Source organism: Osmerus mordax, chromosome 1 (assembly GCF_038355195.1).
Source record: "Osmerus mordax isolate fOsmMor3 chromosome 1, fOsmMor3.pri, whole genome shotgun sequence".
NCBI classification, from domain to species: Eukaryota; Metazoa; Chordata; class Actinopteri; order Osmeriformes; family Osmeridae; genus Osmerus; species Osmerus mordax.
In genome coordinates this window covers 6,114,187-6,132,093 of record NC_090050.1, presented here as the reverse complement: position 1 = coordinate 6,132,093, position 17,907 = coordinate 6,114,187, and the positions used below count along the sequence as shown (strand labels likewise).

The 17,907-nt window shown below is 43.1% G+C and overlaps 1 protein-coding gene across 1 annotated transcript; it reads right to left on the bottom strand.

Moving 5' to 3' along the window:
• Window positions 1-924: 924 nt before the first annotated feature.
• On the bottom strand, window positions 925-15,394 carry LOC136951830 (dentin sialophosphoprotein). Its single transcript, XM_067246446.1, has 2 exons — window positions 12,663-15,394; window positions 925-1,538 (listed from the first exon to the last, which is right to left on the bottom strand). The coding sequence occupies exons 1-2, from the start codon at window positions 14,658-14,660 to the stop codon at window positions 1,338-1,340; spliced, it is 2,199 nt and encodes a 732-aa protein (XP_067102547.1). The 5' UTR covers window positions 14,661-15,394; the 3' UTR covers window positions 925-1,337.
• Between the last annotated feature and the right edge of the window lie 2,513 nt (window positions 15,395-17,907).

The window sequence follows — 17,907 nt, the reverse complement described above, 5'->3', positions numbered from 1 at the left end:
GTGTGAGACGGTCCGACGGTTAAAATATATATTTTTTTTTTGTATGAGGTAAAGTTGTCGCAATACGTGGGGGGGGTTCACAATGACCCGAAGATAACACAAGGGTTAAATCGTCAAATTTGGAGTAACGAAGCAACAGCAAAGCAGGTTGGGGAACTCATATTACAGAGCAACAGCAAGCTGTTGGCTCTGTTGCAGACAAAAACGGGTCGCTGTTTTTGGCCACGGTGAGCAGCCAATAGCGGCGTTGCTGATCAAGGTTTCTAATATCAATACATACCCCCTTTTAGACCAACGCATAACTCAATCCAGCTTGACTAATTATAAACAACATGGGTGTTCGAAGAACCAAATTAGCCAGATCATGATTAGCAAGATGATGTCATCTTGGATGTGTCATTTGATCTTGGATGTAATAAGCGACATACGGAGAACCGGCCCCTTGACTAGATAGTCCAGGACCACAGCTGGCTTATCTTTGGTGTTAGCAAACACAGGAGTTGGCAGAAGACCCGGTTCAAGGGGCTGAACCCTTGTTATACAAAAGAAATGAGTGAGGAGTCTTTTTAGACTAGACAAGGTTTCTGGGTAAACCACAAGCATTCAACGACTAAAGGCCTTTCCAAACCTTTGTTTCTGCAATTAAAAATAACAAATCGAATACAGGAGAAGGTAGTTTGTCAGTATTTTCCTTGTGAGGGTTTCCTGGAGTCTGGTCCTGTTGGAACTTTACCATGAGAGGGGGAGGTGCAAGAATGTGTGTTCTGAAACTGTCTGTGAGCCAACACCAGATGGTATGCAGATGCTCTTGTAGCTCAGCTGCTTGCTGAGTCTGTGTGTGTGAGACAATGTATGTGTGTGTGTGTGTGTGTGTGTGAGGGAGGAATCACCAGCAGCGCTGCATTAAAAGGAGCAGACATTGGGGAAATGAAAAACATTTAAAACAAAACTGTATAGCCAGTTCTTCCTGAACAAATCAGACCATGGAGCCCATAGGGTCCCTCTCTATGACTATGTCTCTTCAGAGGAACATTCCTGTTTGATTTAATGATTAGACTGGCTCATGTTATAACTGAGGTTTCACCACAGTACTGTAGGTTCAAACACACAACAGCAAAACAAGGTGGAGAACATGGGGTTTGTATGAGTCTGGGTGAACACTGAAATATTTCATCTCACGAACACAAAGGGGAAAGGGGGGGGGAATCTCCTCTCTGCAGTATCGATGCAGTCTGCTGTGACCCAACCAGGAGGGTCCTGAGGGCCGAATGGAGATGAGCTCAGAGGAGGAGCTGGGCTACAAGTCAGAAGTGAAGCAGTCTGGATCCTCCTGCTCCTCAACTGTGCTCACGCTGCTGCTGGCCCAGTCTCTGATAGGCCAGCAAGCGGGAGGCGGGCACCAACACATGACCGATGGCCTCCTCCACTTCTTGTACGCGGCGCAGAAAGCGGCAACGGTCACGGGCCAGCTGCTCCCAGGGGCTGCGCCGGTCCTCCGGGCCGCTGTAGAACTCCTCCACCTGCTCGCAGAAACGCACCTGGAGAGGCGACACCAGGGTCAGGGTTGGGAGGTCCAGTCACTCAAACACACTGCACAGATCCTGCTGTTAACACTACCGTGAAACACTTTGCCTTCAACCATAGCTGTTCTGCAGAGCAGCCGAGACCTGCTAAAGCTTTTGCAGTTACACACAAGCATCTACTTGGACATCTTTTACTTTAATTCAAGAACCACTCAATTAGATATACACAGTAATTGGTTAATGATGTGTCTATTGGTTATTCAACCTGGTAATAGTTAGGATGTATGGAAAACAAGATCACCGCTGTTATATCAAAAGCTGGCAGACCATTGTCAGTTTGCAGGTGAAGAAATTGAGTGCATAGTTGTATTAAATCCTGTGTTTTCACCAATGATGTGGGTTGGTTGACTGCAGCTTGTGTTGTACGGTCTGGAGTTTATGATACTTGAAATAAATTTTCCATCATAAGATGGGTTTGAGACAACAGGGCTGTGTGTTTCATGTTCAGAAATGTTTTTCTACCAAGTCCTGAAAAATTGTAATGTAAACATCAAACAGATGAATTTTCATCCGTTTCATCCATTTACCCAGATGTTAGAACGGTTTCATTAATTCACCAACAACCATGAAATTAATGTGGGGTGTAACCAAGTCCGCTCAATGCAATGACAACGTGGCTTAATTAAAGCGGGGGTTGGTAGCTGGTTCCGAGTATGCCTGTGGAGCTCAGCAACACTGAGGGCCCTGGATTAAGGGAACGTAATGAGATTATTGCAAAAGCACTGAGACTAAACACTCGGAGGCAGAAAGTGTCATGGAAAAGTCCGTCTGTGAAATTTTATTTTCTTCCCTCTCAAGGCCGAAATATGCTTCTGCGTCTCCGTTTACGGATGGGCGGGCGCACGGATAGACTTCGTTTATGGTTCTCCGTAGGCTGTGAGTGCTGAAAACAATTCACCGGCAGAAGAGTAGGTGGTGCAACGTTTTTTTGTAAGTCGTTGTCGAGTGTTTATTTATCTAGGTTATCGAGAAGTCAGAGCAAATTGAAAAATTAGCCGTTTCATCAATAAAATACGCACATTTTCAGCAACTACACTGCCCATTTCTCGTCACATTTTTATTCAGATGTTGATTTACATGTACTGTACCTAATCCCACTTAGTACTGCTAGTTTATGTACCCTTAGTATAGATAGTCACATATTTAAATTTTAGGTATATGTTTATTGTATGCACCTTCCTGCCAAAGCAAATTCCTTGTCTGTGCAAACTGTCATGGCGAATAAATCCCATTCTGATTCTGATTCTTCTGTTTAGCTGAAATATGAATTCTAAAAACTTACAGCAATGGCGGTCAAAGGATTCTGTTGGTCCTGTTTATCACGGCAACCCCGCCCCCGACGCAAGTGGTTCTTAATACTGACCAATCACAGCTCCGTAGCTCTCCGAAATTACGACGGACAGTTAGAAAATTCAGGAGGTGCACGTCAAGGTGTCCGAGGGCTGACGGAGAGCTCGTAGAGGGCGTTCCACGGAGACGAGGGCGTTCCCATGTGTCCGTTTTTCGAAAAACGCAGAAGCATATATTGGACTTCAGTCTTTCTTCTCCCAGGTCATTGTCTGTTGCTAAGTAACAGAAGCGGGTGTGTACTGGGGGCTGTGATGCAGGAGGCTGGTTGGCTCAAATGACTCTGAATGACACCGCACACTGGAGAATTCTCTTTCCATTTCAGTGGAAGTGAAATGCCTCATATTTCTACCAAACAGACTGCCAAATCTGACAGCTACACTAAGTTGACCTTTTTCATGCGTGCTCTTGAGAATCAGTTTTGGGGGGGGGGGGGGAAATGTATCCTGTGTACAATGCAATGTCCGAGATTAGCCGATTCATTCTATTTAGTCCGTGGATGTAGGCTAAAAGGAACGTATGACAAAAATGTACGGCAAACACGCAGAAGGCATGCTTGGAAGTTGACACAACTACATATGAAACATTATATTTAAAGATACTTTACAGACAAACATAGCCTACATACGGCTGCACATTATGCAAATTATGAGTATTTAGTGATCCTTAACATGTTGTTTATTATATTGAGTGGCTTCTTCAACAATACGGGATGCCGACAACGTACCCTTTTGACTGGACTGTCACATATGACGCAACAATTTTGATTGGCTTCATCGGACAAACTCTTTCGAAAATCAAAAAACCATGTGATAACTTCAGTGAGGCTTGGTCTGAAGATAATCTCTCCCAAATTTGGTGAACATTGGACATACTTTGTAGGAGTAGTGAAAAACAGTTTGTGAATTCTAAATTGCGGCCGCATCAATTCGGCTGGTATCACAAGTTATCATGTGTCAGACATGGGATCTCCCAAGATATCACGAGACAAAGGAATCACTTAATAAAAGGCTAACAAATCAACAATTATTGGCCAAAACGCATTTTCGCTTTCTGCGGACAGTTTGGTGGTAGCCAAAGCCATATGCCAAAACCTGTAATTTAGCGTTTGTGTTAAGACGACACATCTGTCCGTTTTAGGATGAAAGAAATTGCCGTCTTAACACGGCCGTTTCAAATGTCTTAAGACGTTTGGACCATCTATGCTTCCAATTGGTTGCCGTCTTTTCTTTCCATATTCCACAGATGTGTCCCTTAGTACACGCATACACACTCACACACAGTATAAATATTCACATGTAGACTGGAGAATAGTTTCTTCCCAAGGGCCATCAGGCTTCTGAATGGAAACTGATACATTCTCGCCACTTTCTCACTTGCCACTTTACACACTGTCACTTTCAGCTACTGTTTGCACTATCTGCATTATTGCACTAATTGCTCCCCACTTGTCTTTAGGTCACTTGTCTTTAGGTTAGTATAGGTCAGGAGTGGCTAACCAGTCCAGCATAAAGATCCCCCCCAAAAAAAACGCACCATAGGAAAGAGCCACACATGCACGCCCGCACTACAACAGCGGCTTACATATCTAATGACAGTCATACTACAAAGCATAACAGTTTTTATACGACCGCCCAGGGCCTTGTGCCACTGGGGGCCTCGTGCCTGCTAGGTTTGCAATCACAAAGTTTTTGTATTTTTTCTACTTTCAAACATTTTTTTATTCCTGTTCTTGACTGGATATGCTCTAAAATGACATTCCCGTTTGTTAAAAAACCATATATATATATTTTTTTTTTTTGTGCTGTCAGTTAAATGCGTTATTAACGGCGTTAACGCAAACCCATTTTAACGGCGTATATTTTTTTTGCGCAAGATTAATGTTCTTTTTGGCCTAGCAAACTCAGTTGTTTTTTTCACATGCTGTTGCAACGACTACTGAAGTTAGAAAAACTACAACACCACACCGGATCTAGCTAGACCGGAAACAAAACAACAGGCACACACTTGTTTGGGCTTGCGAGCCGGCTAAAGAGTAGTAGCAGAGCCTGTTTAAAGATCCTGTAAAGTGGACCTGGAAACGAGTTTTAAGTTCGCCACACCACAGAATAATGTGTTATTAACTACCCATCCAAATTTGAATGAAAAAATAACACCGACAAGTATGTTAAATTAGGCTTTGAAATCGTGAAAAAAAATCAGCAGTCTTCTCTGCTTGAGACTGGGGGGGGTGTGTCGCCTGAAGGAGCTGAAGCTCCGCCCCTCGCTGCCTAGTGCCTACCTCCGACCCAGATAATGGACTATGTCAAGCCGAACCAAAACGTATAGAATTAGAATTTATTTGTTCAATGAGTGAAACATACAGATGCATATAAATGAAATGTTCCCCTGAGCTGTAACAGAAAAATGGACACCAGAGACAGCAGACAGTGAGCTCTCCAACTAGGCTACTTTAACACATTAGCTACCATTTCACCAAAATATCATTCTACACTGAGTAGCCTAATATCAATTTAGTGGTTTGCACTAACTCATAGCAGAGATACCTATGGAAAAATTATCTAGTTTAATTATAACAAGCACACAGAACTGAGTGATGAACTGCTGTGGCGGTGGATGGTCCAGGTGCGACCGGAGGATGAACGGCCGGAGGGGCGATGCTCGGTACGGCTCCGCGCTGCAAGCGAAGCCGTGTGTTGGTGAACCCTGTCTGTCTCTGGTCCATGTTAAAACTGTCCGCCGTGAAATGGTCAGTGCAGAGGCGGCTGTTGGAGTTTATCCAAAGCTTTCCATGAGCGTGGCTCTTCACAAAATCTATCCACCTATTTTTCCTTTCATTATCAATAGGGAACTTAAATGGCGTTGCAGCGCAGCTGGAGTTCTTGCATCCAGGGAAGATGCAGTTGTGGGTGGTGGGAGACATCCTGAAGCTAGCTAGCTAGCTGATGTAGGCTACAATAACAGTACAGCAGGAGGAGCCAAGCAGTGATCTGACGTAGATAGGGGGAAATGACGTAGATAGGGCATTTTTTGGCTCCGCCCATTAATACCTGATCTGAAAACAGAAGAGAAACTGTTCTTCGGTTTACTCCACATTTCAGATTGACAAAGTTTTAGCGCTTTGCACATGCTTTCAGGAACTCATTTCACACGTATATAATGTACTTAGAAGCAAAACATGGAATTTACTTTACAGGATCTTTAAGGTATATTAGACATCAGGGCTCAACATTAACATTTTTTGGCACTGGCCCCACCGGGCCAGTGGGTTTGAAACTTACTGGCCCCAAGACAATTTTTACTGGCCCCCCCTCCAAAAGTTGTAATTGAGTGTGCTTTGCCTCCGGCAAGGGCACAACCTTTGTTTTCTCACATGTATCTTATTATTATTTTCCCATCCCTAAGGATCAGTCAATATTTGGACTACATAGACAACGTCGGTGTCAAAATGTTCGTCTTGGTCACGATTGCGTTGCTTTTATTGGGATTTACGTTCCGTTGCATGGTTTAGGCTGAACTTTGTGGCAAAAAGTGCCTTGTGTCAACAAAGGGTACTCAGTGCTAGCCTACGTCACAACGTCAGCACACGTTAGCAACGACGCATGGATACAACGTGCATAGATGTGCTGTTGCACAGCGAGTATCGTGCCGTGGTGTACTAGCAGCATCATACATGTACATTTAAGCAAATCAAGACTTGCATGTACAGTAAGTAATGTAACATTAAATAATGTATTTAAACTCAAGCTTGTGTGGTGTGTCGCTGGCTTCAGTGCCACAGCCTGAACTTTATGTCAAAAGAAACATTCTCATTTCCGGCACTTTCAAACAATCCCCTCACTCAGTGAAGTTTGGCTAGCCACCGCAACTAGCTTGCTCGTAGCAAACCTCTTTTGAATTAGCCAATTCTCCCTAAATAGATGTCAAGCTTATTTACGTTTTTGGGGGCATATTTTCAGTTAGCAGATGGTACTGTTTGAATCGCGATTCCATCTAAAATACTGCCGGTGACAATGTTGTTACAGTAGTTTGTTTCAAAGGGGGTTCTTAATGAATTGTGCAATATGAGTAGGCTAAATGCTTGAAAAGTTTCACTAGAAGAGAAAAACTTAAGGGGACGGACCCACCTGCAAACGACGCAAGCAAGCACACCCTACAATTTCCCCAGAAATTGTACCCTCTCTAGTTTATCAACCAAAGACTTATAAGTTGTGTTATTCTGTTAACATGTTTAACCATTTATTAAACACATCCTGGATATAAAAAGAACAAAAATGAAATCACATTTCTAGTGATAAAAAATAAAAAGGTAATAGTCAGCAAAACAATTGACTTTTAACCTCAAACGTGACGTGCTCTCTTCCCTGCTGACAGCCATCTCTGCACAACTGAAACCTCTGGTCCCTCAATGCTAATATATAAAAGCTTCCATAGCATTTCATCAGTATGATACTAAGTACCCAAGTCGACACCATTCTTCTGCTGCAGTTCAATAGCCTGGGGGAACGAGGCGAACGGCTGGCCCGTCTTAATTACGTGATATGCCGTTGTTATAAATCGTGCAACAACACGATGGGCATCTACATTTAAATTCCTGACCAGCATAGTCAACGGCCTGGAAGATGGATTGTCAACCATCCGCTTAGCTGTCACGCAAACCAGGTGCTGTCTGCTACTGCTTACATGGCTGGTCAGGTATTGTTTTCGAAAATTGTCGGTGCCTGTGTAAAATGTAAAAATATCCACTTTTGTCTGCTTTAGACGGGAACATACGACAAACGACACAGTGCATCTTCATTCCATAAAAAAAGTTGCTCCCGTTTGAGCTCGTAGCTCTACTTTGCTGCCATCTTAACTTTATTTTCTCGCACCAGTCTTGCGCCAGTTGTAAAAAAAAATATAGAGATTACAGAATTACAATTTGACAACCACTCGTCACTCCTCAACTCTTGATTTGCCAACTGTGCGCCCCACGAGCTGCAAAGTTATTTATGCATTTAGCAGATAGCAAAACATATGAAGGATGTTAACTTTTACAATGCGAATTTTTTTTTCAATCAATAATTTGCAGTGGCCCGATCGGGCCAGTGAGTTGCTAGTTTAACTGTCCCGACGTTACTTTTTACTGGCCCTGGGCCATAGTTTTGTCGAGCCCTGGACATTCTCTGGTGGTAGGCTAACGTTACGTTTTGAGTGGATAGCGAGCGCGAGACGCCGAAATGGATGCCAATAAGATTCTGAATGGAAAGGTTACTTTTAAAAAGTTGCCAAATGGTTCCATTGACAAGACCAAATTGATCTGTTTGTTTTGTCGTTGTGAACTGAGCCATCATCGCAGCACGTCCAGTCTGAAATACCACTTGATGGATACATTAAAATGATAATGCAAGGTTGCCGATGTCGTCAGTGTCCCTGGTGTGTTTTTATACTTTGAATTCAGTCTCGTCACATTAAGTGACTGTTCTGTGCCACTGCTAGCTCGCTATCCCAGCCGACACATGACTGGGTTGAGTGACCGGTGGCGTAACATGTACTGTAATCTTGCACTAGTAAAATATTGTGCATTTTTTACATAAATATTGTGTAAAAGTGGTATTTTGATCGATATTGTGAGTACATGAACCCAAGTCTGCACGATTGGCCATGACTACAACACTCAGTGACCTTAGAGAACTACAACTCTGTATTAACCTGTCGGACACGCCCCCGAGCGTGATGTACTGTGGGAAGGCAAGCGGTGCAGAGCGTTAAACGCTGTAGTGCACACGTACCGTTAGGCTGTCACTCATAATTCCACGCCCCTCTGAGTTGAAGCCACGCCCCCTACGCAAAATCGGGGCCAAAAGTCTGAAACTGAAAATAACTGATCTGAAACTGAAAAACAAATCTGACACTGAGAAAAAATGTTTTGAAGCCGTACAAAAATAAGCTTTGAATCTGAAAACATGAAATGTGGAACTGACAACAAATAAAGTTAAAAATGAAAATGTATAATTTATTCAAAATAATTCCAGAATTTTATCAAAGTTTTATTCAAACTGAAAGAAAAGTGTGTTTAGTTTGAATACAGGGTTTTATTTTTCAAGTTTTAGACCAAAACCTAAATATATATATTTCAAATTAACAAAACATTTGGCCCTGATTAAGATCCATAATATTAGAGGTTTAGTATACTGTATTGTATATTATTTTGTATATTTAGGAGGTTCATTATATTTTTGCTTATCATAGGTGTAATTTATGTTGTGTCATTTATGTTCTGAGTTCGTATTAGGGGTGGGCGATATGGCCAAAATCTATCACGGTATGAGTCATTTTATATCACGGTTACGGTATATATCACGGTATAGTAATTGTTCTGTAAATTCAATTAAGAAATGGTACAAAATAACCATACCATACTTCATCATCACACTCGATTATTTATTACAAACAACAACTGCCGCACATGAGACAACATGAGTTAAAAACAAAAAACTCCAAAAAGTTACGAGTACGAGCGTTCTGATTGGCTGATGCGCAGTCATGCCATCTGTGTGGTGACCTACTCACAGCTCAATACGGATCCGTAATGCCCTCCGACGAAAATTTGTAAATGAGCGAAAGCGATCAGTCTGAGTTTTACTATCCATATCTAACTTCGGTTTCGGCGTATCAACCTCGTTAAAGCTCGGTCGATATGTTAAAGCCTCAGTTTGATATTTCCCGGCATGACCTCACTCTCATTTAGTAAGTCTTCACTAGTCATCCTAGATCAAGAATGCTAGCAACGCCACCAGTGTAATTTTACAACAATAATTTTACAGCACGAGACATAAAACTTGAACAACAAATCGAATTGGTTACCTGCAGAATGGGTCATCAAATATATAATTAATTAGCATCGGCATGAATGTGGTCCGCTTAGACAAAATACTATAAATAATAGCCAAATCTCTCCCGGTAGACACATTTCTACCGTCGCACGGTATATACCGTCATACAGCCCAGCCCTAGTACCTATACGTTATAGTCTGACTTCATGCTGTTCTGTGCATCTGACAATAAAAGACTTGAACTAGTATGTTGGCTTGACAGTCAACGCAATCATCAATCAGGATTTTTTTTATTTTTTTATTTTTTTAAATGTTGAGAATTGATCGGATATAGTTTTTATTGGGGTAAACACCTGGTTGGCTGTTTGTTACCAGCGTAGTGAAGTTGGGTGTTAAGTGATAGGCTATAGCCTACAACTAACGTAATAAAATCTAAACGTTTGTTTATCCAAATAGATCATATAATATGGTGCATTTTATCATCTTGCAGCCGAATTTGCAAGCGGCTTGCGGATAAAATTGGCCAGCTGCCAAAACAATCTATACAGAGCGCGAGTTGTGTTGCGGCGCTTCACAGCCTGTGTGGCCGGTCCAATTGGATAACATGGGCGGCGAAAGGAAAAGTAGTCAGGCTGAAAAGTATTTCATGAGTTTGAGGAGTGACTTTTAAGGGAGGGGTGGGATATTTTGGTTTCAATCCATTCATTCTCTTGCTAAAATTGCTAGGTTCACAAAACTTGCCTATCCTGCCTTTTAGATCGTAGTGTATGTATGCATACATTTTTTCAGCCAACGAAGTAGGCTACATTTGAAAAAGTCTGTAAATGTGTAATAGAGTGAGTCATCCTAGTATAAAGCTGGAGACGTCTGTTCCTCATGGTTAACCTCCAGATACGGTTCCCTGATTACAGTCACAAGCAGGTGACCGTGTCCAAGGTCAGTATATTCATACAGTAAAGGAAAACTAGATCAAAAGTGAAACGGAGTACCCCTCAGGGCATTGAACTCAGCACAGAATAACTATATAACTAGTTCAATTTACAACAAATGAAGAAACCATAAACATAAGTTAACAGATATGTAGAATAATACTGATGCCTGCTTTCTTCTTCTGAGATCCTTATTCCAGTGTTTCCTATGCATTTTGCAGCAGCTACAAAATCATTGCAGCCGCTGCTTCAGAATTCTATGAAATATCACGAAGTCTAGGGCTGTCCCCACTCAGTCGACTAGTCGATTTTCTGGTCGATATGCTCTTGGTCGACTAAGATTTTTTTAGTCGAGCTGCCGTATGGCAGTGTGAGACCTGATTCCCGCTTGTGTCATCATTGCTGAATTAACGAAATGTTCTACAGAAATTGTAGATTATATTATTTAAGACAAATAAAGCAACTCTAAAAATATATAATTTAAAAGAAGGTGTTACTGTTTTCCCTTTCGTTAATCTGCGCTTTGTTTTGGTTTGGTATTTTGCACACGGCACGAGCACAATTGGCTGCCGAACTACAAACTCTGCCATAGCCTACTTTGTCGGTGTTATTAGTCAAAATGGCAAAGAAATCTGTGGTATGGCAGCATTTCATTAAAGTACATTTACATTTACAAAGTACCGGGTGACTCGAAAAACATTGAATGCAAACTCTGCCAACAACGGTTTATTTTTCATAGTTCAACGTCGAATATGATGTAGCCTACCACCTGAAAAACGTAAGTTGGCCTAGCCCTACTTCGCTCATGCTAACGCGCTGGGTTGAAAAATGAATATGCCTATTATAAGAATCACATCCAAATCGAATTACATTATCTTCTCCGGCCAAGACAACAAAATCTTTCTCTGTTGCACCGTTCCCCACTCAGCTTCTACGTAAGTTCGCATGCAGCAAGTTTTCAGGCAGTGATAAGCGCGCTCTGATGATTTGCATGTTAAACAAACAATATTTTTTATTTGTAGTACATTGTAAGAGATACTAAATACCATCGGCATTCGGTTACAACAGGACTGGTGATACGAGTCTTATTATTAGTAGGCTATTAGCGGCTGAATCTGCAATGTCCAGCAGCCATTGAGTCAGATCGAGAAAATGTTTAGACGTTTTTTTTGTGGGAAAAAAAGCGTTTCAAATTTAGATTAGTCGATTTTCAGACGTTTTAGTAGAGTCTTGGTCGACCAAAGAAAATCTTAGTCGGGGACAGCCCTAACGAAGTCGCAATTAAATGGTCTTTTGCTGCGCTCTCTCCCATTAGAGGATGAGCAGTGACGTCAATCACTCAAAAAGTAATGACAACTGAAAAAAACTACATAAAAAAACTAAAGTACAGCGGAGCACTTTCTCATCTCCACTCAGCCTGGCAGTGACAAACAGGGCAGAGGATAGATCCTTCAAATAGCGTAAGAGAAAACGCACATTTAATTAGCTAAATAACCTTACGTTAGATATATTTGAGTTTAAATTAATATTCGCAATGTAATGTTTGTGATGTTGTTGGCCAACTAATTATTAGGCTATTATTTAATTAATTGTGAAATAATGTTCCAGCTAGTCTAGTCACTTTAGCTAGAGCTAGATCTGTAGGCTACTCAAGCTAGCTAGACTAGCGAACTCAGTGAATATACCGGTAACGTAACTTCAGTAAAGAAAATACATTCCAAAAACGTTTAGGCCACTTAAGCTAGGTAGCCTATGTGTTAAAATATTCTTGATTGTATTGTCAGATAAGTTTGTTAGCTACAATGTTTTCTCCCAGAAGAGACAGATGCCTGATTGCTTCAATGAAGAAGATAGCACTAGTACATTACGATTCAGATAGCAGCCACACCCCCCAAAAGAAACACTGAGACACTTCTCTCTTTTGCTCTGGAAATGAGGTTCATGGCGCAGCCTGAGTATGTGTATCAATACCATCAGACCATACTGACCTTCTTCATAGCCACACAGCAGTGGCTGGTGATGGTGGTGGCTGGGAGTGCGTTGCCCAGGGTCTCAGAGAAGCCGCTGTCCAGTCTCTCCTCAGCCTCGCTGGTCTTGTCCTGGGGCGATGACGAGGGGCCATGACGGTGACCCATCCGGGCCTTCCTGCCCTGGCCCCCTTCCCCCTGGCGAGGCACTTGAGTCCTGAGGGGGGCCTGGAAGTTCAGGGGGCTGTAGGGGTCCGAGGAGGCGGTGAAGGAGTTCCACAGATGAAGACTCTCGGCATCGTCCATCTCGCTGGCACTGGACTCATCCCAGGACTCCAGAGGTGCTGGGGAGGGGGGGGAGGAGGACAGGGGCGAGGGGGAGAGGGGCTGGTTGAGGGGTGAGGCATGAGGCGAGCAGGTAGCGCTGCTGGAGGTGGGGGGGCGGACCGTCCTAGGTGGGCTGGCAGTGGTAGTTCTGATGGTGGCTGTGAAGTTGTGGAGGTTGTAGGGGTCTTTGTTTTGGCACAGCGAGTTCCACAGGCGTTCGGCCTCCGCCTGCTCCGAGTTGGATTCATCGTCTTGATCGTCATCTTCGTCGTCTAGGCCCTCTGAGTCCGATGAGTCAGAGCAGCCCTCGCTGTCAAAACCATCGTCGTCCTCTTCATCTTCGCTGAGAGAGTCATCTGATTGGTTGTCGTCGCTAAAGGTGCTGCCCATAATGTAGGCAATGGCCCTGTTTTGGCAGGTGGGGGTGGGGAGGGGACAGGCATGGGGGCCTGCTGGGGACGGAGGTTCCTCCTCATCTTCTGATTCAGAGAGGTCGGAGTTCACCCTCCCCTGCTCCTCTTCTCCTCCGTCCATGTCACCAGATGCTGCAGTTTCTCCCTGCTCCTCCCTTTCTCTCCCACCTGCACTCATCGTAGCAGAGCTAATACTGTCTCCATTCATCTTTACCATGTAAAGTCGACTGGTTGTGTGCTCTTCTTCCAGACTAGAATAGCCATGATCTTGGTCAGGGGTCAGAACTGCCACCTCACTGCAGGCAGTGGCAGCACCGGTGCTAACAAGTCGGCTACTGATAGCGGTAGCTGGCCAGTGTTCTAATGGGAGACCTTGTGAGCTCTGGAGCGATTCAGGACGGGTTGTTTGAAGGTTGGCATTGTACAGAAGTTCCTCTTTGTGGCGCGGTGGTCCAGCGCTTTCGCCGTGCATTGATTCTACATTATGCCACTGGGAAAACAGCTCCGTTGGTTTGGCAACAGCGGCCTTTGTGCCCATCTCCGACTGAATATAATGCTTGCTGCTGTTTTGAGCGCTGGTTCCCGTCACCTCTTTACTCCAAGACAAATTTGAAAGCCAACTTTGAGACTTATCTTCGCTGCCCCAAAACCCGCCCCACCAGTTGCTGGTACTCTTTGACGGGGAAGTCACAGCGGACGACCAAGTTTCCCCGCCGATTAATTGTCCTGTTTCAGCGTGTCTCATTTCCTGAGCCGACGCCGTATTCAACACAACTTGACTAAGCAAACTCCGTACGGTTTCCAAATACCCAACAGAAGTTTGTGGTTGAATGTTTACATTAATTTCTGCAGCATTTTCAATCCCTAACTCGCTCAAAGAATCGGCAGTTAACCAATTGAATGTGCCTGCACAGTCTGATTGTAGCTCTGCGGCACACTCCTGCTGACAATGCAGGTAAGCCATGTGAGTTGAACGCTGAGTTACGGGGATAATGTTGTCTAGCTGTCCTAAAAACACACTTTCTGCGTCAACTAGGTTCTGCTTAAAATCTCCACTAGAAAACCCTGAAATACAGTCTGAAAGGGCAGGGGTACGAGTGCGTCCGGGTAAAACCTTTTGAAGCAATGACAGTGCGGGCCTAGAGACCAAAGATAACATGCTAACCCACGAGCTACCCTGGCTGTCTTGCCCGAGAGAGGCCACATCATGACCGGTGGGAGAGACGGGAGGCGTCTTCGCCCCTAAGAAGTGATCCTCGTGATTCGCGTTCTTAAACATTTTACCAACACTTTATCAAATACTATATATATGTATCCAACACAATTGTGCAATAAATATTGAGATATATGTAATACAACTTCTACTAAAGGTGACACATTCACTACTTAGTGGAAATAGGCACCGGGTGCTAAATGCTATGCTAGTTTGACAGCTGCAGGCTTGGACAGCGCGGAATTTTAGTTCCGTTCCCTTGCAAGCTTGCAAATGCAGATACTCAAACGGTTCAGTTCAGTGCACTGTCCCTAGTTACTTGTGTAGACCTGTAAGCCATATTCCTTAAACCGAATGGCTAACATACCGGCAGTTTCTCCTTGGGATCCAGTGAATAGCATCGTCCATATTGTCCGCGACTCTCGCGGCGCTCATAGTGGTACCGGGGACATTTTGCTGAGAATGGTGATTCGACTTCTTACGGGCAGTAAGCTTCGTAAAAACGGGTGTCGTGAAGAGAGGAAATAAGTTACGTACTTCGAAATCCTGGTCAAACGTAGCCATTTTGTCTTCTCGGTGAACAAAAATGGTTAAACAGAAGAACCTTCCCACACGGTGAAGCTCGCCTTAGCTTAGCAATAAATACGAATACTGAAATTCGGCTTCTACAACCTTTCAAAAAGACTACAAATGCGAAACAAGTAGGCTAGTCAGTTAAAATGACTGACATGAAACGATCACAAGGATAAGTAGAACTAGCTTAAAAGGCTAGTGAAAATAACTAAGGTTCCCTCAATTAGATTTTTAGTCGTTTTGTTTCCTTGTACGGTATGAGTCGGTTAGTCTCGTTTTACAAGAGGAGGATTTCATCAGAAACTCAAGGGAGCGTTGTCAAAGAGTAGGCTATGTTGCGGACATAAATCGAGCTAGGGGGCGTCGTTTTTAATAATCTGGACAAAAACGTGTTCCTGTTATGTAATGGAAGTGAATTCAATTTCTGGACTGGACCCTTGAGTCACTGTAAAGGAAAATAGTGACATGTGTTTATCAGTTTATGCTTTCCCACTTAAAAGAATTAGACTAATTGTCACCACAATCCAGGGTCGGCTCCAAGGGGGGGCATTTGGGGTCAATGCCCCCCCAAATGGAATGTTGTGCCCCCTCAAAAAATAATTTTGTTAAAGTATAAATAAGAAATACTGGCATTGGTTATATAATAAATATCAAGATGGCTACACTTTCCTGCAGAATATGCAGGTCTGCTCTTATTTTGACTCTCATACATGCTTTGTAAATGCGTGCCCCCCTTGTGAAAAAAAATGCCACCCCATTTAATTTGTTTTGGAGCCGAGTCTGCACAATCAGCCTAAAGTCCCTAACACCAGACACTGTTCTTTAATCCTCAAAAAATACGTCAATTACTGTCTACTGGCTGATTTACTAATTTACAGCTGCTACATTTATTCCTGTATACAACCACGATAGAGCAGCCATTAATTTAGTATGCATGTGTCCTCCTTTTCTGTGTCTACTGCTGTATGAAATATCCATGAGAGGAGTACGTTCCATTTCCTCTTTTACAAACGAATCAAACAACGAGAGGCAGCCCTCTAGCTGTGGCTGCTCTCGGTGTGAGCAAAGAGTATTTGATATCTATATCTGCTTAAAGCGTCCAATTAGTTTGGTTGTTAATTCACAGTCTCCCTATCTTGGCCCTTAAAGGGGCGATTGATTGCAGAACCGAATTTACCTTGTCACAGTTGAATAACGACAGTTCAGTGGGTAAAATGGACATACAGTGAACCTCAAAGTCCATTGACACCTCTTTCCTATGTAAATCTCACAATAAAAAAATGTAGCTGTGAAACAGTAGTTCTTGAAAAATCCCCCGCTGTGACGTCACAACGGGGCTCCACCTTTTTTGGCTCTGGTTTGTACCCTTGTCACGCCCAAAAATTTGCTGCGCGCAGCAAATTCTTCTTTGTAGTTGTTCTTTGTAATTCTGTGGAAGAAATTCCACAGAATTACAAAGAAGAACGTTTTTCTAGCATATTAAAAATGGACTACGGGAATAAATGCAGTGTTCCAGACTGTACAGGGAATGCTGACACTTTTCAGAGTCTTCCTACTGAACCAAACACTCAATGGGCTGTGTCATGTTTGTCTATATGAGAAGATCCCTGTGCAGTTCGACCCTCAATTACACATTTGCTCGAACCATTTCACCGAGGACAGTTTTGAATGAAAACCTTGGACAATTTAAAGAAGGATTTGCCACGCCGCTGTTGCTGAAAAGAGGTGCTGTTCCAACCGTATGCTCATCACAAACGTAAGCTGTAAGTAAGTATGTAAGTATGATTTTGTCGCTAACAGTTACCCTATTAGCAATGCTAACATCTCCTGTATCTAGGCAGGTGCTAGATACAGGATACGTTAGCATTGCTAATAACCGTACCGACAAAATCATCTATACTGCGGTTGTGATGAACATAACTAAGGTTGGAACGCACCTCTTCTCAGCAACAGCTTCAAAGCAAATCCTGCTTTGCATTGTCCCAGTTTTCAAAACCGTCCTTGGTGAAAAGGTTCGAGCAAATGTGTAATTGAGGGTCGAACTGCACAGGGATCTTCTACACTAGAGCTACGGTATAGACAAACATTAGCCATGCCCGTCGAGTCAATGTTAGCGAAACTCTAGCTCATCTGCTTTTTATTAACTCTGATTTTCAAGGAATGCAAGAACAGCTCGATAGCAAAAACACTTAGCTAGACTGTGATCACGATGCATGTTTGTCCAGATCTTTGTCAGGTTATTTTTCAGCAAGATATCTAGAGCTAGCTAACTGAAGCTGAGTTGAATCACGATATAGTTTGGTTGCTAAGCTGTAACGTTCTACCCACCTAAGTCAATCCAGTTTGCTTCGACAACAGTGGAAACAACTAACGTTATCATTTCAAATGATGTCAATCTGTTGAAACCAGTGTTGTGTAGACACAATAGATTTATTTGCTCGTTTTTATGACAGGTCTCCACCTTCGGTGAGTGCTGTTAGCCGTGTTGCGTTTTTGCTCCGCAGCTTCACTCGTTGAAAACCAACCAATCAGCGCGCAGCTTATCTAAATATTAATGAGCATACCATAAAAGGAGAAAAGCTAGTGTTTTTTCCCGGGAACATTTCAGAGGATCTATCAGGGGGCATAGAACAACACCCAGGCCATTTTCAACCCAACCAATGTTACATACCCTATTCGGAGACCTTAAGGAACAGTGTGAAATACCCCAAAAACCCAGTCAATCACCCCTTTAAAGATG